At 36.5% G+C, this 23,649-nt stretch overlaps 2 protein-coding genes across 10 annotated transcripts in view; one reads left to right on the forward strand and one right to left on the reverse strand.

Moving 5' to 3' along the window:
- LOC139959523 (RNA polymerase I-specific transcription initiation factor RRN3-like) overlaps positions 1-23,649 on the reverse strand; it is a 62,254-nt gene that overhangs the window by 20,726 nt on the left and 17,879 nt on the right. For all 9 annotated transcript variants that reach the window (XM_071957217.1, XM_071957213.1, XM_071957216.1 and 6 more), the window contains exons 2-5: positions 22,167-22,318; positions 11,013-11,069; positions 6,502-6,591; positions 5,332-5,491 (exon numbers count right to left, since the gene is read on the reverse strand). In XM_071957217.1, the coding sequence (XP_071813318.1) occupies positions 5,332-5,491; positions 6,502-6,591; positions 11,013-11,069; positions 22,167-22,229 (370 nt within the window). In that variant the 5' untranslated portion in view covers positions 22,230-22,318. The remainder of the gene's footprint in view (positions 1-5,331; positions 5,492-6,501; positions 6,592-11,012; positions 11,070-22,166; positions 22,319-23,649) is intronic.
- Positions 13,053-17,842, forward strand: LOC139960216 (G-protein coupled receptor 52-like). Its single transcript, XM_071958406.1, has one exon. The coding sequence runs from the start codon at positions 16,254-16,256 to the stop codon at positions 17,214-17,216; it is 963 nt and encodes a 320-aa protein (XP_071814507.1). The 5' UTR covers positions 13,053-16,253; the 3' UTR covers positions 17,217-17,842.

Here is a 23,649-nt window from a genome sequence, read left to right on the forward strand (position 1 = left end):
AGTTTCATTCACACTTTGAAATGAGGATCTTCACAGAATTATGTACTCGTCTTACAGCGCAAATTTGATTTCTTGGAAAAAACCATACAAATATACCAGGGAATGTTAATTTGCATAGGCTACAACTTAGGTAGAATTTTTGCAAAGTGAAAATAGTTTTAGTTTTGCAATATTCTATAGCCAAGCTGAACATGATCTGTACCAAACTTATCTGTCAAGCTTATATTTTCTTCATTTCACTTTTTTGGGGGGAAGTGGGGAGGGGGGAAGGGTTGCCCAATAGAACTATTGCTTTGGTTGTGGTGAATAACATTCTCTCGTTTACTTCTATGGTAAAACAATTTAATTTACATGATGGTCTAACAATATGGTAAAATATCATTGAATCGAATGTTTGGTAGAGTTAATTCGGAGCAGTAATGATTTGGCTTCTCTGATGAAAATGCTTTCTAATTTAATTTTACTGATCAAGGAGTATAGCAACACCTTGGAAAATGCAAATTTGAAGTCTGTAAGTTAAGGAGTAAGTAAGGCTTGAAAATATAATTCTCTCTTACTGTGAAAATGGATCAATCATTGATCTGGTAGGAATATTTTAATCAATATATTTTTTATCAAATAACCAAACAGCTTTTGTGATGATTTAAGAAATTACTGTAACTTTGTATTTTTTTATTGTCATGAATATCCTTGATTTTTTTTTTTTTTTTAATGAGAAGAATTAAATCAGCGATTTAATGAGCATTGGTGCAGAGAGGGTCAGTAAAGGTTACAAATTAGTTGGAACTTTATATAAAAAAAAAGTGATGCTTTCAAGAAAAATCTGGAGCTATAGTTGTCTGGAAATTTCAATTCATACCTAGTTGTATACAGGCATGAACTTTTTCCGCGAATTCGCGGAATACCCGTGATTTCTTTTCTACCTCGGGGACAAAAAACTATTATCCTAACACACTGTAGCATACTCAAACTGGAGCCTATACCGCAATTTTGCAAAGTTCCGTGATTTTGTTTTACTCCAGGCTCATCTCTGTGTATAGGAGTGCCATCTTGAATAGTAAATATCTTGAATAGTGAAATGGTTAAAATCTCATACGCACTGGTCTCTGTCGGGGTGCGTTGCATGTAGCAATCATTTGGCACCATTTTTGATTCCTTGCCGAAGGCCGAAAGGAATCTATGTGATGGTGATGGCGTGTATGTGTGTAAGTATGTGTGTGTGTATGTGACGCTTTGCTTGTAAACACGGTATCTCAAGAAGTTAAAGTTGGATGAACTTCAAACTTGGTATGTGGGTAGCCCTTGGTAAGTAGATGATCCCTATTGTTTTCCATGGAGGTCAAAGGTCATTTGAGGTCAACAGAGGCCAAGTCTGAAAACCTTGTAAGCACAATATCTCAGGGAGTAAAAGTTTTTGGAATTTCAAACTTAGTATGTGAGTAGCCCTTAGTGAGTAGATGGTCTCTATCTTTTTTCATGGAGGTCAAGGGTCATTTGAGAGGTCACCAGAGGTCATAGGCGGAAAAAATTGTAAACACGGTATCTCAAGAAGTACAAGATGCTTCAACTTGAAAATTAGACTGTGGATTGACCTAGGATAGCAGATGATCCCAACTCTTTTTCATGGAGGTCAAAGGTCATTTAGGGTCACCAGAAGTCAAAGGCGGAAAGCCATGTAAACATGATATCTCAGCCAGTAAAAGATGCATGAACTTTAAACTTGGTGTGTAGATAGCCCTTGGTGAGCAAAAAATATCTATTGTTTTTTCATGGAGGTCAAAGGTCATTTGGGGTCACCAGAGGTCAAAAGTTAAAAAACTTGTAAACACGATATCTCAAGAAGTAAAAGATGCTTGAACTTTAAACTTTGTGTGCTGATAGCCCTTGGTGAGCAGGTAATCCCTATGGTTTTTCATGGGAGCCAAAGGTCATTTGATGTCACCTGAGGTCAAAAGCTGAAAACCATGTAAACATGATATCTCAAATAGTAAAGTTGACTTGAGCTTTAAACATAGTATGTTGGTAACTCTTAGTGATTAGATTATCCCTGTTATTTTTCATGGAGGTCAAAGGTCATTTGGGGTCACCAGAGGTCAAAGGCTGAAAACAAACTCCCATTGACAGGGTCCGACATGTTTTTTATTATAAATATGCTCATTTTAGGAGATACAAGGCAAAGAAAAAAATGTTTGTCAATATTTTAATATATGATAGAGCTCTGTGTGCTCTATAGACGAAACTAACTCCCACTTCGATCGGACACCTGGTTCTTAAGTTATGAGGTGCCATTGGATGGATTTGATACCTCTTCAGCAATAACATTGTGTATGTACATATTGGAGTGCATAACAATTTAAGGATGGAGTGCACTTCATTAAGGGGAACATTTTTCATAAAATCGCCATCCAAGGTCATTCAAGGTTGCTTATGGGCAAAAAAATGTCTGACATGGCTGATATTGGGACATATTGTGAATGAAGTAGGTGCACGTTTTACTAAATAACCGTTATGTAATCCAAGGTCACCAAAGGTCAATTATGGCTCTTGGGGGCAATAACTTGTGAAACTCCCACTGATGGGGTCCGACATGGTTTTTCATGTTTTCCATGAAGGTCAAAGGTCACCACAGGTCAAACCGTGTAAGCACGATATCTCAAGAAGTAAAAGTTGCTTAAACTTTGTATATTGGTAGCCTTTGGTACACTGATGATCCCTAGTGTTTTTCATGGAGGCTAATGGTTATTTGAGGTCACCAGAGGTCAAAGGCTGTAAACCTTGTGAATACAATATCTCAAGAAGAAAAGTTTCATGAACTTTAACTTGGTATGTTGGTAGCCTTTGATGAGAAGATAATCCCTATTGTTTTTCATGGAGGTCAAAGGTCATTCAAGGTCAATTGTTGGTTATAGTCAGAATAAGTAGAATTATACAGAAGTGAAGTTTGTTTGACCTTCGACCCTCTTTGCATAGATATGCATTACTCAATTCTGCAAGACTTGCCATTTCTGCTCAGCATTTCAGATCGTTAGAAAATCTTCTACCTAAAGTTTATTATCATATGGGCAAGGAATCACTAAGTCTTTTGACTTTCTGGTTTTTTAAAGAATATGCTTAGCCTTTGCAGCAAAGTAAGAAGCTTTTCAGAGCATTTCTTATTTCCGTTTTTGGTTGCTTTATAATTTAGTTAATGGATTTTGCTCGGATCAAAATGTATGCAGTATATTCTTCTTGTATCAAAAACTCATTCGCATTGGATAATGGACAGTATGGTATATGTCATTATGGCAGAACGTACAGTGCAAGAGCACTGCAGATACTACCCCATGACCCAGCATCACCCCTACCTCAATGGCATGCATAAAGGAAGGGGGGTTAGTGTGGCAGTAATGGCTTTAAATGTGTACAACAAAAAAAAGGGAAAATAAACCGGAAAGAAAGAGACAAGTTAATATTTTATCTGCAACGTATTTAATCTTTTTTTTTTTACCATTTTTTTATCTGTTATGAAGACCTTCTCAATTGCACCGTTGTACCATCATGTAAGTTGTACTGAACAAACTTCCTGGTACTGTGCACATACAATCTGACAGAGTCCACATTGTCAAACCAGTGTTAGTGACCTTCCAGGCTTGCTCTAGCCTGGTAGTCTATGAAACAGAATACCTGCAGAGTCTAGAAAATTCAATCACAAATAAAACTATACAGCAATCATAACTCTATATCCAAACAGGGATGAGGAACTTTCACTTTACATTCAACTTTTGAAATAACAAATTACTAACAAGCTAACAGAATGGACTACTAAATACTGCACACACAAGGAGGATTGACCTGATTGGCTCGTAAATACACATGAGAGCTGCCTATTTAAGGTGGCACAATCGATGCACTAGGTAGCTCTGTCTGATTGGGCATGCCCTATGCACTAGGAACTGTAGCTGTCTGATTGGGCATGCCCTGTGCACTAGGTACTGAAACTGCCTGATTGGACATGAACTGTGTAGTAGGAATGTAGCTGCCTGATGGCACAACCTGTGCACTAGGTAGCTGTCTGATTGGGCATGACCTGTGCATTAGGTAGCTGTATGATTGGGCATGACCTATGTAGTAGGAATGTAGCTGTCTGATGGGGCATGAACTGTGCACTAGGTACAGTAGCTGCCTGATAGGGCACAACCTGTGCATTAGGTAGCTGTATGATTGGGCATGACCTATGTAGTAGGAACGTAGCTGTCTAATGGGGCATGACCTGTGCAGTAGGTACTGAAGCTGCCTGACTGGGCATGACCTATGCACTAGGTAGCTGCCTGATTGGGCATGACCTGTGCACTAGGTAGCTGCCTGATTGGGCATGACCTATGCACTAGGTAGCTGCCTGATTGGGCATGACCTGTGCATTAGGTAGCTGTATGATTGGGCATGACCTATGTAGTAGGAATGTAGCTGTCTGATGGGGCATGACCTGTGCAGTAGGTACTGAATCTGCCTGATTGGGCATGACCTATGCACTAGGTAGCTGCCTGATTGGGCATGACCTGTGCACTAGGTAGCTGCCTGATTGGGTATGACCTGTGCACTAGGTAGCTGCCTGATTGGGCATGACCTGTGCACTAGGTACTTTAGCTGCCTGTTTGGTCTTGACCTGTGCAACAGGTAGCTGCCTGATTGGGTATGACCTGTGCACAAAGGTAGCTGCCTGATTGGGCATGACCTGTGCACTAGGTAGCTGTATGATTGGGTATGACCTGTGCAGTAGGGAACTGCCTGATTGGTCTTGACCTGTGCACTAGGTAGCTGCCTGATTGGTCTTGACCTGTGCACTAGGTAGCTGTATGATTGGGTATGACCGGTGCACTAGGTAGCTGCCTAATTGGGTGTGACCTGTGCACTACGTAGCTGCCTGATTGGGTATGACCTGTGCAGTAGGGAACTGCCTGATTGGTCTTGACCTGTGTACTAGGTAGCTGCCTGATTGAGTATGACCTGTGCACTAGGTACTGTAGCTGCCTGATTGGGCATGACCTGTGCACTAGGTAGCTGCCTGATTGAGTATGACCTGTGCACTAGGAAGCTGCCTGATTGAGTATGACCTGTGCACTAGGTACTGTAGCTGCCTGATTGGGCATGACCTGTGCACTAGGTAGCTTCCTGATTGGGCATGACCTGTGCATTAGGAACCTGTATGATTGGGCATGACCGACCGCATAAGGTAGCTGTATGATTGGGCATGACCTGTGCGAAAGGTCGTCATCTGATTCACTTCTAACAATATGCACAAGGGAGCTGCTCGATTTAAGGCAATCTTAGAAGAAGAAGGAAAAAATGTCCCACCTGACCCTTGTGATTGCTTCAGTATAGTCTCAGGAGAAAATGATGAAGCTAACATCTGCACGATATGATGAAGATATGTAGGCTGGGCAGATGCGAGTTTGACCAATAGCTTCATATATTCTTGCTGTAATTCAGCATCGTAATGTGCCCATTGTAGATGCTATAGAAGCACAAGGAAAAAGAAAATTAAAATGACATATAATTTGCATTAGACTGTAACTTGCATCTAGACAGAAAAGATGGGATCTGTACTCTTACTGAATAGAACAACCACTACTGGGTAGGAATTGACCTACTGTACCAGTACTTGTGAGACGGTTACATCTCTATGTTCCGACGTCTCTATGTTCCGACAATTTTTTTTTACCAACATTTTTTCGTACCCAATTTTTTGGGACCCATTCTTTTTTGGACCCAATTTTTTTGGACCCAAAACCTTAAAACATGTTTTCGGACCAATTTTTTTTCAGACCAAACATTTTTTGGACCAAAATATTTTTATGAGCAAACTATTTTTGGACTCTAAAAAAGTTGGGTCCCCCAAAACAAATTAGGTCAAACAAAATGTGGGTCCAAAAAAATTGAGTCCACCCCAAAAAAATTGGGTCCGAAAAAATTTGGGGCCAAACAGACATTATGCACAGTGAGTGATATCTTCTTACTTATGCTCTTCTCTAATGTACTGCTAACTTAGACCTGCCCTTTGACCTACGCAATTCAGGAAACTGTCCTTGTCTTCCTTAATACCTCTTCTTGCTTTGAGTAATTGCAATTTTCAAATTTATTTCTCCCATGATTGTACAAGATTAATACAAAACTAACATAACAGTAGGGAAGGTTAACATATGAAAGACACTGGAAAAAAAAACAGCAAGGCTGTTATCTCGGCTAGTGACCAAGTTAATCAAAATATGAAACCAATCAACAAGAACTTAAGTTTCCGCAAGACTAGTTCTTGTTTACACCAAAACCTGTTAAAACCTGGGCTGCCTTTTCTTTTGTTTTTGGGGACGTGTTAGGATTATATGCCCCACAGCGTCAAGGCTGGTAAGATTGTCATTTTTCTGAAATTAAACATTCAATCTGTGACTTTATGGGTGTATTATTAATATACATCCTTTGTATCTGTATCTAATACAAGGAGGTGCATGAAAGATGCAAAATATTTACCAGAATAGTCACCACCAGACTTTCACATTGGCTTGTAATGAGGATGGCAGCATCTTGGAGTTGATTCAGCAAATTCAACAATACTTCATTCTAGATTCAAACATGAAGAAGAAGAAGAAAAAGAAAATAGTCAGGTTTTTTGGGAAGGAATTATACACAACAACTGAAACTCTTTGCAATTTAAATTTGTCATAATTCTTTTCTTTCATTTTGTTTGATTGTCTCAAATTTTTCCCCTCATACATATTTGTTTATTGTTCTCACTCTGTTGATAAAGCATACCCTTTGGATTTTTTCTGTATTTTGTATTTTTATCTGCAGTTAACATATTTGTTTTGTAATATTCATACCATTAGCACATTATGGTGAGTATAGCATCTCATTGTTGGACAAGTTAAGAATTTGAATGAAAATGAATTTGAATTGTAATAGGAAATTATCTCTATAAGCCTATGACCACAGCAAAAAAGGAAGGGGAGGGATGGGGGGGGGGGGAGTCTGTGACTAAAATGTACAAATATTACGGCATATAAAATGTCTCCTAAAATGACGCTATCTATATGTAAACCAACATCAAACAGAAATAAAATGCAAGTTATCAACAGAACATGATATCTATATACATTACTGTACGTGAGTCATACAAGAGACGGAACAAACAGGTACTTGTGTTTGTCAAATGCTTTTCTTGCAATGTAACTAAGCTTCAAAGGACGACAGTCCAGAGGAAATTTATATTTGACTAACGAAAAAAAAAAAAACACAATCATAAGCCTACACTGTAAATATCCTGTGATATTTGTATGTAATTCCTACATTGCATAAATTTGTAAAAATATTGATAGTTGGACTTGTCACAAGCTTGTACCATAAGACTAGTGCAATTGAAGCAAATGTATGTGATGTCATAGTTGCTCACTGACAGCAAAAATGTTGGGGTTTTTCTGTTATTTTTCACGTCATAGTTAGGACAAAGTTTGCCTTAAGAAATGTGACGCTACAGTATCAAGACCCAATAATTGCAGTGCATTCATATGAACATTAATGCACACCAATTTTGAAGAAGGAAGTCAGATTGTACGGATGTTTTTTATAAAGAAACACATCAAAGAAATTTGTTTAGAGATCTTCATCTATGACATCACACATATTTCTCCCTCAAGTTCACTTTGGGTACAAAACATGTCAATTTCAAATCTTACCACCTCAAAAACATACACTGGAATTTAGAAATGCAAGTTTTCAACAGGATAATGCTTCTAAGGATATATATGTTTTTAATATGTTTATGTTTCTAATTTTTATCATCAGCCAAAACAAATATGTTCACCAGGACTATCCTTTTGGACCACCAGGACTACCATATTGCATTAGTGGTCCAACATCACAGGAAAGTGTTTGCTTTTGCAAATGTCAACAGATACCAACATTTTATTATAGGTCAGAACAACACTTTCATCAAAGAGTCACAGGACAATCATCTTTTCTGTCATTACAAAGCTGTGAACTTCACTGCGTCAATTTTTATACCGGTTGAATGCACACCATTTGGTTTAGAATTTAGCAATAAACTAAAGCACTATGGTTGAATGCCAAAAATCAGTGTTTCTTAGATGTGAATTATGGCACTAGGTATCACTGCATACTGCAGGATAAGATATATCTGGCAACGAACCACAAAATGCTATAAATGCAACATGGACAAATTGCAATATATACAGTATATATGCAAACAGTGCAAAGATGCATAGCAGGTTTTGTACAGCCAAAACTGGTCAACCACAATCTTGAATTTAGATATGTTCATTCAATAGGAAACATTCACTCTTGGTTTGTGGCATAACTGATCGAAGAGAAATTTGTTATTCCACGATCTATGTAGCTTTGAATGATCTGGTTGACAACAATATAAGGCCAACTTTATTATGGAAGACAACAATGTATATTATTATTAAGGGCCTTATTGTTGCTTCCATTATTTTTTTAAAAGTTCTGACCATCCAAGTTCAGTAACAAGTATCAGAGAGTGTGGTTCAGTATAAGAGGGGTTACAGAGGGTCATTGGGGGAGGGGGGTTGGAGAGGGGGGCACAGTGCAAAAATGTTACAAGTATTGTAGGCTAGTTTAGCATGGAGTATGTATGCATAGGATAGAGATATAAGAGAGGAAATGAAGGGAATAACGTTTACATCTCAGTCAGAGACAAACTGTTTTTAGGGTGTGCAACTGCAAAATGCTTGATGAATTTTGCAAATTGGTGACTATTATTTGACTTTATAGCTTGGGTCAATAAATGTTGACTGACTAAAAGATAAAACATGAACGATGTCTGTCAAAATGTACATTTATCTAAAATGTGATACAACATTTTTCAGTGTGCACTATATAAATTGCAAAATGCATATACAAGTATCACAAATTGGTTGGTTGCAACAATTTTCAGCCCTGATATTTGGAGACTGAAACACATTAGATTAATAAAACACATAATACTAATATAAACAATCATATTACAACCAGAACATTCACAACCATTTCCCTCAGAAAACACTCTGAGCTTGCTAAAGAGGTCTATCATAACAGGAACATGATTGATCTTGGCAATTTCATATCATTAATAATAATATCATTCATATTAATAACAACATTACAATCAGGATGCTTTGTAAACTCATGTACCCCAAAGTGTAAAAGTCTATAATGACACATACTGTATGTACTACAGTATACTGTTCTATAAAGTAAAGCAGCAACTGTACAGTGAAGTACATCGATCTGTAACAATATACCACATTGAAGTCAGCTTTTGTATCATCATGGTTTCAAGACTTTTCTTGAGATAACACAAACAATCATCTCAGGTTTACAGCACGTGTTTAATAATACGTACAACCACAGAATTCACAGAAACTGTTCCATTCCCAAAAGGTCTATCAAAGTTATAAATATTTATATATGAAGATTATATACACGGTCTTTATTTTCTTTTTATGGGGTGAATTACTCGGTTTACAAACAAATTAATATGTTAAATTGGCTGGGACAATTAGCGAAAATTATTATTAATATTAACATCCGAGTGGTTTTCACAGAAACCACGGATAATGTTGTGATCAAGTAGTAATGTATATCCCCTTGCAGCATTCAGATTTGGTTGATATGAAATAATGATACTTTACAATTCATTTCATTGAATCCTTGATGGCTTTAATTCCTTACCTAAATGCACTTACAATTTTATTTTTCTTCATCACGCATGTATTAAAAGTCATAATAGTTTGATTTAACTGTTGTTATTGTAATTATCCTACAAATTATTCTTTCATCAATAGAGCCAACCCAAATTACTGGCCTTGAACCATTAAACTTATAAATATTGACAAAACGGATGAAACAACATCCGAGTAATCTGGCTCCATCTTAACGATCGATGCAATTACCTTCTTAGCTTAATTGCCCTTTCCAAACCGCGGCAAATTTGCCCGATGAATTTCCAGTTTTTCTGACGTTTACAAAGTTACAAAAATCCGATAAATTTGCCTTTTCTTCCGCTGTACAGCATCAGAAACTGAATATATATTTGTTTTGCACAAATTATGAAACAAAGACAAAAACTGTCTGACATCCTGTATTAGTCTCTGTTGTACTTTCAGAAGTAAACTCACAAATATTTGACTTCATAATAGACAATTTAGCCACCATGAATCAATCCAGAGTTAGTTTAGCGCATACATGTATAATGCCTACTGTACTTTTTATATGTACAGTATAGTCTATACAGTAGTTGTGTACCGTTAATTTGACAAATTTGTCTCAAATTTTTTAAGAATTTTTCAGCATCCAAACTAATATACAGTTCAATGAGTTTTGTCAAGTTCATATTTGTGTTGCTGTGTACACATTGATATGTATACAGTATTTCAAGGACTGTCTTGATTTTGATTTTACATGATTAATTTACATGATTTTACATGAACATGATTTCCATGACTTTACATGCGCATGTACAGTACAGTATTGCCTCTATCTGTTCACAGTTTAAATAAAAAATGTGTATTTTGCATCCACTAACTCAGTACTAACAGTACCTTTGTTTGGAATGCTAAATAAGTAATTAAATTTTGGTTCCTTTGTAAGAAAACGAAGATTTGAATCTCCTTCCAATTGCTCTTAAAGTCTCTTACTTTAGTTGAGCACTCGCTTTGAAACAACTCAAGTGACAGTCAATCCAGTCTGTGTCAATTATTACTGTAAGTCAAGTCTGTGTCAATTATTAAGTCAAGTCAATTTGCGTTCAATTTATGCTTCTGTCAGTCAAATCAATAGAATTTAGTAACTTAATTGTGTCAGTGATTTCAACACTGCTGATGACGTACAGTACCTTACTTGAAGAATATAAAATACTGAAAACGATTGAAGTGATATCCTAATGAGCAGGGAAGAGGGAGAGTGGGGGGAGGGGATGGGGGGTGGGGAGTTCAGCATGTGAACTACTGCAATGTATAACTTACCTCTAATTTACTACTCCTGAGCTTTAGAAGAAGTCTGTGGTAGTCGCTTTCTTCTCCCTATAAAAATTATAAAAGAAGAAAAAAAAAACAGAAAAGCCTTTCAATAGTCATTAACTGTAAATAACAATGTTTTAAACTTAAAGCAAGAAATGGGATTGATAATCAGCTTCATTTGTAATTTAGAAAGTAAACAAAGCTGCCCACAACAAATAACAGTGAATGTCATAGAGGCATTAAAAGACATATTTCAGTATGTATATATTTCTTTAACACTCTGAGAAATGAGCCTTTAATCAACTGACTGATGGACTAATTAATTCTAATACACCGACCATTAGGTCAGTTCTTCATATGCAACACCACAACTCAATATGAAAATCTACACACGGGTCTGTAAGACTATCATGGCCTCAAAAGGACAACATGTGTGCAATACTAATAATAAAAAAAACATTGTTCAGGAAATATAAACCAACTGTAAATTATTGCTTGTCATCCAGTGAGTGCTCTGCTAGTACTTAAACATGTAAACATGCATGAAGATAAAATGAAAGTGTTTGGTTGAGTCATCAGAATGGATAAAACAATGGATGAACATTAACATACATATTATATCGAGTTGGTTAGCATCATGTTTGATCTCTAGAGTAAGACAAATATGTCACCAAAAACAGAACTAGTATTGTTCGATACAGGTGACAAACACCTACAGTGGAATTACGACCTTCCTTACTGGTTTCTGGACATGCAATCAGCGTCCATAACCTAGTGGTTAGGGTGTCCGCATATAAAGCGGGAGGCCCAGGTTCGAATCCCAGTGGAGGCTGGAAGTTTTTTCACTTTTCTGGATTTTCCAACTTACTACGATTTCAATTATATATATATAATAATATCTATATATTATAATAATATCGTAATGAGTTGAATATATAGATATAGTTACTGAGTAGGGACCTATACTGCTACTTTTCTCCTTTCTTGGACTATGAAACATCAGGACTAATATTCTGCTGTTGGAAGATGAATCCTTTCAAGAATTCCATGGTTACATACTAAGAACATTCGCACATACTGTTTTCTGATGACAATTAAGTTGTATTTTACAGGCCAAAATAGAAATAAAATCACAAAACAAAAAGAAACTTGCACCTATCGAGGATACATGCCCTAATAAGGCCTTGGGTAAAGACAACCGTAGCCTCAACCTGTAACCCTGCAGACTGACTCAATTTCAAATTATTGATAGGAATTGATAGGAGACTTTGGTTCATTTTGGCCATTGCTTTATAATTTTCTTGATCTGGCGGTCCTCGTAGAAATCCTAAACTTGAGAAGCTTTGATGAAGGACTTACTGACCAAACCATGCTTTAAAAATTATGACATGATCTTCTGATTAAGGAAATTTTGTGCAAAGAAGTTATCACAAATTAAATTTAAATCACCAAAAAAACAACTATAAGTAACAGCTATAAATAGGTCGTGGTGTTATACATTGGTACCTTCCATCATAAATTTTTCAAAACCTTTCTGCATATTTGACCTTCTTTCAAACTGAAGAAGCTTAGTATTCTGCAGTTTAAGAAATTTTGAGAGAAAAAAAAGTAGATGTAATACAGTAGAGGCCGATATGATCAATATGATTAGTAATTGAAAAATCTGAAAGTGCTAACTTTAATAATTAACCCACGATATAGCGATGAAATATCAATTGCGTAATGATTTTTCAGGATATTGATACTTATTAGGATGATTAATGTGACACTTATTTAGCGTGGAATAAAAGTATGTCCGATATGGAGATGGAAATTGAAGACTACTCAATAAAGTAGGATTACTTACACTAAAGTATATCACAGCTAAAGCATTAACATGAAAGCAAGGTACCGCTTCTCAGAGAGTCAACTTAATTTCCTAACGGATGTTAAACTTAAAACAGATCGGCTACTGTGATGGACTCATAATGACGTCTCAACATCAGTGCAGTTTGTATATCGAATAAACCACGAATGTGGTGATAAAATGTACAAAACCAGCCGCATTGTCCACTAGAAGTAAAATGGTTGCAGCAATGCATGAACTCCAGTTACAACTTCATTTGCCTTTTTGTTTTATGGTTAAAAGATTATATAGATGCAAATATATGCAGTGTGTTGTCTTATGTTCATGAATACCTAACTAGACAGCTACTGATGTCATAATTTTGGACTGATCCAATTTTGTGACATATATTTGCATACTTTCTGTCGAAAGTGCGGTCTTAATTAGCAACAATAGTACCATTACCTAACTGTCAGATCATCGGCAATCAAGGCAGCTGAAAAAATTACAATTGGGTGAGCGTTTAAATTTTAACCATTTTTTCCCCATTAATTATCTCCTTATATCATTTAGTTTGAGATATTATGACAGGGTGTACTGTACATGTAGTGTCCCCACGGGACACATGAAACTGATCTGTACAAAGGATATAATACAGCAGGCTCAGCTTGGCTTGATGAGATAAACCAGAATTTGCATGACTAGCCAGTCATATGTTAAACACGAACCACCAAGCGATAATTATCATCGTTTGGTTTAATATTAAAAGGAGACCACTTTTCAGCTAAAATTCAACATTTATCCAATAATATAGTTAGTTGTTTCGCCCCAAATCAAGAAATCTGCCAAGCTGGATTATGACATGTTTCGTCATCAGAATCGTAAGGCAATGAAACATATGATGATTGACAGTGTGAAATAAACACTGTCTATTCAACATATGCACAGCTTGCTATGTATACTGTTCCCATGCTTAATATTTAGCCAAGCTGTAGAGGATGTTCTTGCCGACCACTTTATGGGTCTATTAAAGGGTGTGAAGACTCGGGCAAAAAGAAACATCTAATGCCGGTAATCTGCCCTAGTTTCCAATGAGGTGTAACAGAAGTGTTAGACACCACCATCGATCCCAGAAAATACACACACACAGCTTGCTACCTTCGTTAATTAGACACTAGTGTACAGTCACTACATGCAACTACTGTCAATACCCACAACACAGTGTACATAGCAGCGATGGACATCTCAGGTCCAGATAAAAGATAACAAGGTATCATGTTTCATTACAGTCTGCATTTTGTAGCGACAGGCAGAAATCTTCACTTGCAAGCAACAGAAAGTTAACTTTTTCAGAGCGCGGCAAGCGGTTTGGGGCGAATCTTCAATGCCTTTAACGACACAATTGACCACATGTCGTGACAACTCAGTGCTTGGTGACTTCCAATAAACTAAAATTTCCTTCGTTGCAGGAAATGCAGACTTTCACAATCCATTATAAAATTGACAAAAATTTCTTAGAATCCAAATTTTTGGTTTCATTTTAGCAGGCAAAGTTATAAATATAAATTCAGGTGTTATTTTGTAAGAAAAGCCCCATTCGTGATATGGTACAGTATGAATAAAAGGGAGAAAAAAAACCCTCAAGTAAGCAAACATTATATAATACACAGAACTGATACATGGCATGGCTTTGTCCAGCCACACGCTTACGATAAATTTTTATGATAGTTTCTAGTTATCCAGTAAAAAGACATATTTACTCAGTAAGTTAAACCTTTTGGAATTCAAATATGAATCTTCACGTCATGAAATCTCAATTTCTATTGATCCTTGACCGAGTTTATTTTCTGAGTTAAAAACTTTGTCCTGCAAAATCGATAAAGCAATAAGCATCTCAGTTCTTTTCAGAAGCAGTCATCAAATATCTTCCCTACTGCAGTCCATCCTCCAAATTGTTAATAGCTTAGTAAACAATGAAAACACTTGAATGTCTATATTTATTGAGAACTACAAAGGCAGTGCTCTGAGATGACACAATATATATACTGTAGTTAAAACTTTGGCAGCATCATGTGAAGGACGGAACAGTTACTTTTTTTTCATGAATTGGAATCGTTATCCACAAGTTTTACACATTAATATATTGACAGAGAGATATTTTGCATGGAAGATAAAGGATACATCCATTTTTCATGTTTTCCACAGCATTTTTTTCTTAATGCGTTTCGAATTTGTCGTTTTAACACACACGTCTGAATGAACTTCTCAAATCTCTTAAATTCATGGTCGCACCCAAGAAAACAATTTTCCGCTACACTTGGTCTTTCTGTGAATGAAGATACTTGCTATAAATAATATTTTTAAATGGATTCTGGTGATTGGTGACGATGATGACTTTTCTCCAGCCAAAAATATGATCTGAACAAGAGCAACTGCATTTATCATATTTCAGAAGGGAATTGAAATTGATCAAATGTCAAGGACATTCAGGAAAAAAGTTGGAAAAGGCCAAGAGTTTATGATTTAATATTTCATTTTTCTGGTGGGGAATGTGCATCTTCTTTCCGGTGGTTAAAAGCTTAAAAGGATCGTTTTTACATGGATATGACAGCTACTGTGAGTGTAAGGTTGATGTTCCTATGTGATAGGGTACTTTCACCACATCTCATGGGGATTCTAAGAAGGCTTTATTACTAAATTTATCAAGAAAATCTGATTACGATGCCTTAGGTTACTTTTTTGACAATTGTTACCCAGTCTGTGGAAGTAATTTAACAATCTCTGATTTTTTTATTATTTTTTTTGGTTTAGGTTATTTATGAAATTTTTCCACTTTTTTTACATTAATATGCCACCTTGATATAATAAAGGGCAATCCATGGATTGGTATGCCTTTAAAAGTTCCAGATATGCTGTTATTAATGCATAGGGCCATATACATGTGATTTCCTACTTAAATACTTCTATTGCGTAGAATAAATTTGCAATGAGGGAGAGAATGAAAGGCTACTATGAAAAATTCAAAAGTTCCTCAAAATTTGGGAAATTTTATAATGATTTCATTAAGCTGAGCATCGTCAAAACGGGGAGTGTCATCTGTGACTAATAATCATTTTCTAATTTAACCTTCATGCTCCTATCATGCAACAATTGTGTTGAACAACAACAAAAGTGTTGAATGAATTTATGGTAAATTTATCTATAAAAATGTCCCCAAAATATCCAGAATTTGAATAATTTCCACACGAATGATATACTTTGTGCCTTAGATTAGAAAAGTAACTGACAAGAAGGGAAGGAATTACACGGCCAAAACTGATCTTGCTTGGGGTACACCGAACATGGTTAACATTGCTCCAAATGGTAATTTTCATGTGACCATACGCAAACCTGACACCCCAGGATAATACTCTAACCCAGCCATGAATTCAACAGACAGTTCACCGGTGCTCTTGTATCGATCGTTTGGACTCATCATTGCTGAGACTGTTTACATCAGCGTGGCAACGGTTCTCATTCTGCTCGGTAACACAGAAACGATCGTCATTCTGAACAGCCCCCTCTCCTGGGAGGACAACGCAAACCTCTTGTTGCAGAATCTAGCGTTGGCAGACTTTGGAGTGGGACTGTTCTTATCCTCCTTCGCTATTTATCCTTCTTCTATAGGTCTGACGTATTGGCCTTACGGGGACGCCATGTGTAAACTGTCCTCGTTCCTGGGGGCGTCGTGCTGCAGCGTCTCCATACTCACGTTAGCTCTCATCAGCATCGAGCGTTACTTTCTCATAGTCAAGCCGTTACGCTACCACTCTCTCGTGACAAAGGATCGGATACTGCTCGCCATTGGACTCATGTGGCTGTCCGTCTTTATCCTGTTTCTTCCGACATTTTCTGACACTCTAGTGGGCACTGTTTATAACGTCGACTCTTTCCTTTGCAGTGTTAACTTTACAGAGCACAGGGTATTCACCATGGTGACTCTATGCGCCATTTTTCTACCGGCCAATTTTGTGATATTGTACGCGTACGGAACCATCTTTGTGACATCGCATAAACACAAGCGTCAAATCAAGGCTCAGCGGGAGGTCACCGACCCTACACCGACCCCTCGCAGAAACAACAGGGCCATTCAAACCTTTGTTATTATCACGGGCATGTTTAACCTGGCTTGGGTGCCATACTCCCTTCTGGCTCTAAGCCGTGCATTTCTCGATGCAGATACCATCCCACACTGGGTGGAATTCCTACTGCCTTGGTTGGCCATGTCCAACAGCTTTGTAAATGTTATTATTTACATCGCCTTTAATCCACCCTTTAGAAAACAACTGAAGAAAATGGTTCTACGGAAATTGTGCTACAAGCAGAACTGGGGCCAAGGAAGCTGAGACATTCTGATGTCAAGTGCTTTGTTTACAGACAGTATGGAATTCCTCAAGTTTACATGAAACAATCACACCTCATAGTTAACAATTGAAGAAAAATAGTACTGGGCTTTAACTTCCGCTCATTTTATATGCAAAAAAAAAAAAAATAACAATTGGAACGTATTGTACTGGTCAACAGTATATCATTAATGTCATAAATTTGTATTGATTTGGACCTACCGATATTGAATCTTTGCAAATCTACATTTCTTTTGCAAAAAGACATTGAGTGACTTAAATTTCCTCAATATTGTTGCTAGGGTTACAAATCTTTCCAATGCGGTACCCTACTGTACGCTATACTATAAAATACAATGTGGTATACACAATGCTGGCATTGCATGTCTACAAGTCTGTTAACCTCTACATGGATTTATCCCTGATCATAAAGAGCATTTTAGACCTGTTTATTAGTTTTGTCCTGATTAATGTGCCCACTGAAAGTATCACGTCTGTGTCAAGATGTTTGGCACTGTACAGTACGTATATTAAACAGTACTTCATGGCGATAAGTCCTGCTTTCATGATCACAATTTAGCAGTCATTTCTGTTTAATACTGTGTATGCATACATATTTAAGTATATATATATATACATTTTGGCAGTTACTTCTGTTTAATACTTTTTTGCACACATATTTAAAGTATATATATATATATATATATATATTCTGTGTATACATACATATTTAAGTATTAATTTTGGCAGTTACTTCTGTTTAATACTTTTTATGCACACATATTTAAAGTATATATACATATATATATATATATATATATATATCTATAAATATATATATATATATATATATATATATATACTGTATATATATCTATACAGTATATATCTATATACCTATGTATCTATATATATCTATATCTATATATAGATCAATATATATCTATCTATATCTATATATACACAGATGTATTATTATATTTTTTTCTGTACATGATTCCACAACCCTGCAATTGGAACACTTGCACACATGCCAATGTAACAGCAGAGGGTCATTATGTAAACTTGAACGTTTAAAGCATTGTGTGCTCTCGTAGTCTCGTATTAATTAAATAAAGGCATTTCAAAATGAAATTAGTGCATGACTGATTGTAGGGATGCATTTTTTTTCCTATCAGGCACAAACTTTCTTGAATAGGATCTTGCATTTTTGTAATGTAAGATTTTAAAATCATAAAAGAAATTCTCTGAATTAAAAAAAGGGAACACAGATGCTTAAAATTGCCAGATATTGTGACTCTTATTATAAAGCTACAGTACTGCCTCTTGTATTGCTTTTAATGAAATATTTTTTGCACAAAATCCACCGATAGCTATAAATATTATGGTAGAGGGTGTGAAGATCCATTATTGGAGAGATTTATGGCAGCAGCTGGCTGGTGTTAAATGTTTTTTAGTCTGGGGCTACACATGTAGATTTTCATTTATTCCATATCTTACAGTCCTTTATATCTACATGTATACACATATTACACAATTATACAGTAGTAGGCTTTAGTCGGTAGCTGTATCAATTTTCAAAAAACAAAACGAAAAAACTAGCTGTAGCAATATATGGGATACAAACCAAGTTTGATCATAAATCATCTTCTGGTACATCTCGTCCCTCTCTTAAAGGATATACAGTATCATTAGATCATGGGACACATGTACGAGGAAATACATACAGTAGGAATATGATGGAGTAGGCTACAACACTGTATGTTTCTTCAAGTTTCTACTAACACCAACAAGAATTTCACAGGTTTGTCTAAAATTTCAGGGTGTGACAGAGTGTACTATATCCATATATCATCAATAGCCATGCAGTCTATGACAAGTTAATTTTTCAATCATTCTAAAAAAAATTAAAAAGAGAAAAAAAAAATCCTAAAATTGGCAGAGAGATGCATATTAACAGAGGGTAAAAACACAGCATAATATGTATACATGACTTTATGAATAACAAATCAACACTCGTCTGAGTTCAGTGTGAATTTCCGAGACGAACTATTTCTAACATCAATCTCCTTCAGCTACCCCTCAAAGTCTAAAGTAATATTATTCTATAGGCAGGTTTAATTCCAATTCCAATTACGACTGTCATATATGCACTGGTAAATGTGAGCGTTGATATCACACTTACAATCTCTAATTTTTGAATTTTAACCAATATATTTCACAAATTGACAGTTTTATTGGGTCTTCCAAGGTCAGTTTGGACAAACGGAAAAAAAAATTAACCTGAAATGTATTAGCCATTCAGCTTTTCTATTTTAATCAACCGTGAATGAAAACGTCTTCCAAAACCACAAGATGTGTACAAATTCGGTATTTGGTTGACACGAACGATGCAATGCGTCTGAAAGGAAGTCTAAACCTTCCAAACAATAGAACCTGGCCAGTTAAATGATGAGAAGATGGATGGAGAGAGTTTGGAGGAAAGAGGATGAATGGAAGTGAGGGAACATTGGTAGTCTGGGGAACAGGATAGGGAGAACTGGTAGGGTTCAGTGGGGGGGGGGGGGGTGGGGGTGGGGGAAGGGAAGGGAAGTATAGGGTATCCAACTTGCACATGTTTATGCCTAAATGTGACCTGCAAAATCCTAATCTAACATGCAATCTTACATTTGTCTTCATGCTGGAGGGACAATGATATAGAATGCTGCATTGTCAGTCTGTGTGATGTTCAAAGGAAGATTTAATTCTGTCATGAATCATTCTAATCTATCCTGACAGTTCAGTTCAGTTTATATATTTCGCATATATACAAAGACATACAAAACAGTGCAGAAATGGTATATACAGGATACTAGAAAAAACATAAAATGTTTATCAAAGCTAGTAACCCTAAAGAAAAAGAAAGAAAATAACAGAACAAAGTAAGAAAGAAAAAACAAAATGTACAAAACAAACTTGACCATAATATCAATCACAGTACTTGGAAGTTAGATAACTCTTGAGTTTATACTTAAATGAAGCAAATGTTTCAAATGTCTAATACCAGTTGGGAGAATATTCCATATTTTATAACAGTAATTGCTTAGCAGAAACTTTCCATGTTAAGAGCGGTGTCTAGTGACAGAGAATAGTACATTTGTTCTCGGGACGTTTGAGATATCGGACAGGAGGTGAAAGGAGGTTCTAGGCAGCTATGTGGGTACTGTACTTGCTTTTCAACACCATGGAAAATAAAGGGTGCATAGGAGCCATGATGTATTTTGGGGGAATTTTGTGTGAGATTATCTCTCCTGTGTTTATGAAGCAGGCTTTAAGTTTGGTAATAGCAGCTGTATAGCACTTGCTGAGCTTCTATAAAGTAGACTTATTCTGGAATTATGATGTGTTATATCATGTGATGGAATATGTTGGTAATATTTAGTATACGATTTAAGACTCATATGATCACATTTATCCTAGACCTATGTAAGTCCAGGTAGTGGGAGCGAGTCAATGCTATCCTCCATGTAACCGCCATATTAACGTGTAAGAACTAGAGTTTAGTATGTCTTTTTGTATATATATATGAGTAACATTAATTTTATTGTAAAATGAATTATATAAAATGTCTGTATAGAAAGAACAACTCAGAGCTATTCAACAGTCTGGGCTCCACTCTGTATGTCTCTCTCTCTCTCTTATAAGAAGTATCTTGGGACTCATTATTTTCACTTGATGTAATATTTTTATTATAATACCGTTACAGCCTGGACATAATTGGATCGGGGTTGAGACTAGATCAAGTTATTTGGTTTATGTACCCACATGCTCTATTTTGTGTGAAATTTCTGAGAACAAAAATATCTTGTTGGTAGGCTAATTAATCCCCGCATGGTCGCAAGAAAGCTGCGGTAGTGATAATTGAAAACAGCATTATCATTCAGTTTTTTCGAAAGGTTGTAGGTCTGTAACTGCTTCGGGGAATCAATTAAATAGATACTGTACCTATCTTCTCACTGCCAAAGAACTGGGTAACATACTTGCAATGCATCCAAATGACCCCTCTCTAAGGTCACTGCCTACTTCCTTCTCACTGCCAAAGAACTGGGTAACATTCTTGCAATGCATCCCAATGACCCCTCTCTAAGGTCACTGCCTACTTCCTTCTCACTGCCAAAGAACTGGGTAACATTCTTGCAATGCATCCCAATGAACCCTCTCTAAGGTCACTGCCTACTTCCTTCCGATCGATCCATTCCCCGGGTGAGGATTCTACTTGTACTGCTACTCAATCAGGGATGAGACTGAGCCGAGGAAAAAAAATCTGAAATTTATCGATCGCCGTCCTGGGGGAGGGGTTTAAGGGGAGGAGGTGTCCCCCTCCCCTTTAGAAAGTTTTTGTCAGGTAAGGAGGGCTTAGATGCAAAATGGTGGACGCTAGATGGAATCTATCGCATCACGTAACTCGCCAAAAAAGTGTGGAATTTCTGCTTGTATAATTTATCCATTAGCTTTTTTGAACCAAAAAAAGGCTTTTTTGCTTGCTTTGTGCTACTTGATTCCACCACTGGTCAAATTCGGTGTTCCTTGCCTTCACAGTCCAGCATGTTCGGCAAAAAAAAAAAAAAAAAATTAAATAAAAAAAATAATTAAAAAATAATAAAAAACGCGAATTACGAGAAAAAACGCGAAAATGAAAAAAAAAAAAATCGGAAAATCGTGTTTCCGCGGAAGAGTCTCATGCTTGCTCAATGCATTTGTCCTCCTACCATGCATGGGTAGTGTGCTTATAAACTACCAAGTCTGTACTACAGTAAAAACATGACCCAGCAAGACACCCTTGCTTTTCCTGTACAAGTAAACTGCCTGTTAACTGTCATGGGATATTATTACAGCATCCTCAGATACCAGACTATAGAATAATAATACTGCAGTTTTAAGCACTATATAAAGTAGGTCTTGGTTCAAAGTTACCTCTTGAAATGATTGGAGTATTGCCTTCACTGATGACTTCTTTGCCTCATCCAAACCTGTCATATTCGATTCTCATCAGAATGATCACACCCTGCGCTGCTAAAGACTTGAATGATCACACCCTGCGTTGCAAAAAGACTTTCATGTAACGGCTGCAGAAGAAAATCAAACAAATTATAAATAAAAGTTACATAAATCAGATAGAATCTTAATAATTAACCATTAATTTCACTTCAGGTCTTCCATGATTCACTAAGGGGGAACAAATTTGGCAAAGATGTTCAATAGGGTTAGGGAAGGAATTATTGATGACCACAGTATATTTTATTGTTTCTGTGCGGGAGGGCAAACGGGGACCAGTTTAACAATTTGATGAATGCTTCTCTCTCATGGAAGTTCATTATTCGATGTGCCACAAACCTAGATCAGCCTTCTGTATTAATGTCACACATTTTGCTGGCTCAACAGGAATTATATCGATAATTATCATTTTCATATCAATGTACAAAAGTTAAGACAGTTCTGCCAGCATTATGTAGACCACACATTGAGGCTCAAGGATAGCCTACGATAACTAAACATTGCTTCCATGCAACACAAGAATGGTGGACACAAGAAAGGTGGTACTTGGACAAGTGGTGTTGTATGTCATGTATTCAACGGTGCTCTCTTGTGTTAATATAGGAACATGTCTTGGTTGTTCTTAGAATTTGTATAACAATGACTTTACAAATGCTAGCGTTTCAGGAGCTGACACCTTCGTCAATGTACTAGCATTAAAGAAGCATTCCAGATACAGTAGTTTACAGTGTAAACTCATATTTTACCCTTAAAAATGTTGCAGCATCTGTAGGTTAATGACCGCATCCTTGTGATATTTTGTTATTAAACATGAATGATAAAGATCTCAAAACTCTTTGTTAACAAGTGGTGGTCAACTGATGATTATAGCCAATTCTTCTAAGAAATATTCCAGAGGATGGAGGCAGACATATGAGAGGAAATGAGAAGAAATTATAACATCTCAGAGGTCAAAGCCATATGGATGGCTAAACAAGGTAGATTTTCATCCAGAAGCTTAAGCCATGGCTTTACCATCTGATATAGGACTCCATATCTCCCTCCCTCTCATCACCTCCCCCTCCCCCCCTGAAAAAAAAATCAAAACATCAAATACTGTTAAATACCTAATAGATTAACACTCAAGATGAACTGTACAGTGTATATCCCACCTTTTCAAACGCCAAACTGATTTTTCATCACCTGCATAATTTATGTCGCCGAGTTTGTATAGAAATAATTCATTCATAATCCATGCCACCCTCAACTTTAAAAAGTACACATGTGACAGAACAATGAATGATTGATTGCTCATACCTGAATACAATGGAGATTAAAAAACCAAAGAAGAACCAAACAAAGAAAACCTGCAACAATCATGATTCAATTTACTGTTTGTTTTTTCACGAGCAGGAACGGGTAT

Source organism: Apostichopus japonicus, chromosome 19, assembly GCF_037975245.1.
Source record: "Apostichopus japonicus isolate 1M-3 chromosome 19, ASM3797524v1, whole genome shotgun sequence".
In the NCBI taxonomy this organism is placed as follows: Eukaryota; Metazoa; Echinodermata; class Holothuroidea; order Aspidochirotida; family Stichopodidae; genus Apostichopus; species Apostichopus japonicus.

Coding starts and splice junctions, on each gene's coding strand:
- LOC139960216 (XM_071958406.1), top strand. CDS start 16,254: ATGAATTCAACAGACAGTTCACCGGTGCTCTTGTATCGATCGTTTGGA.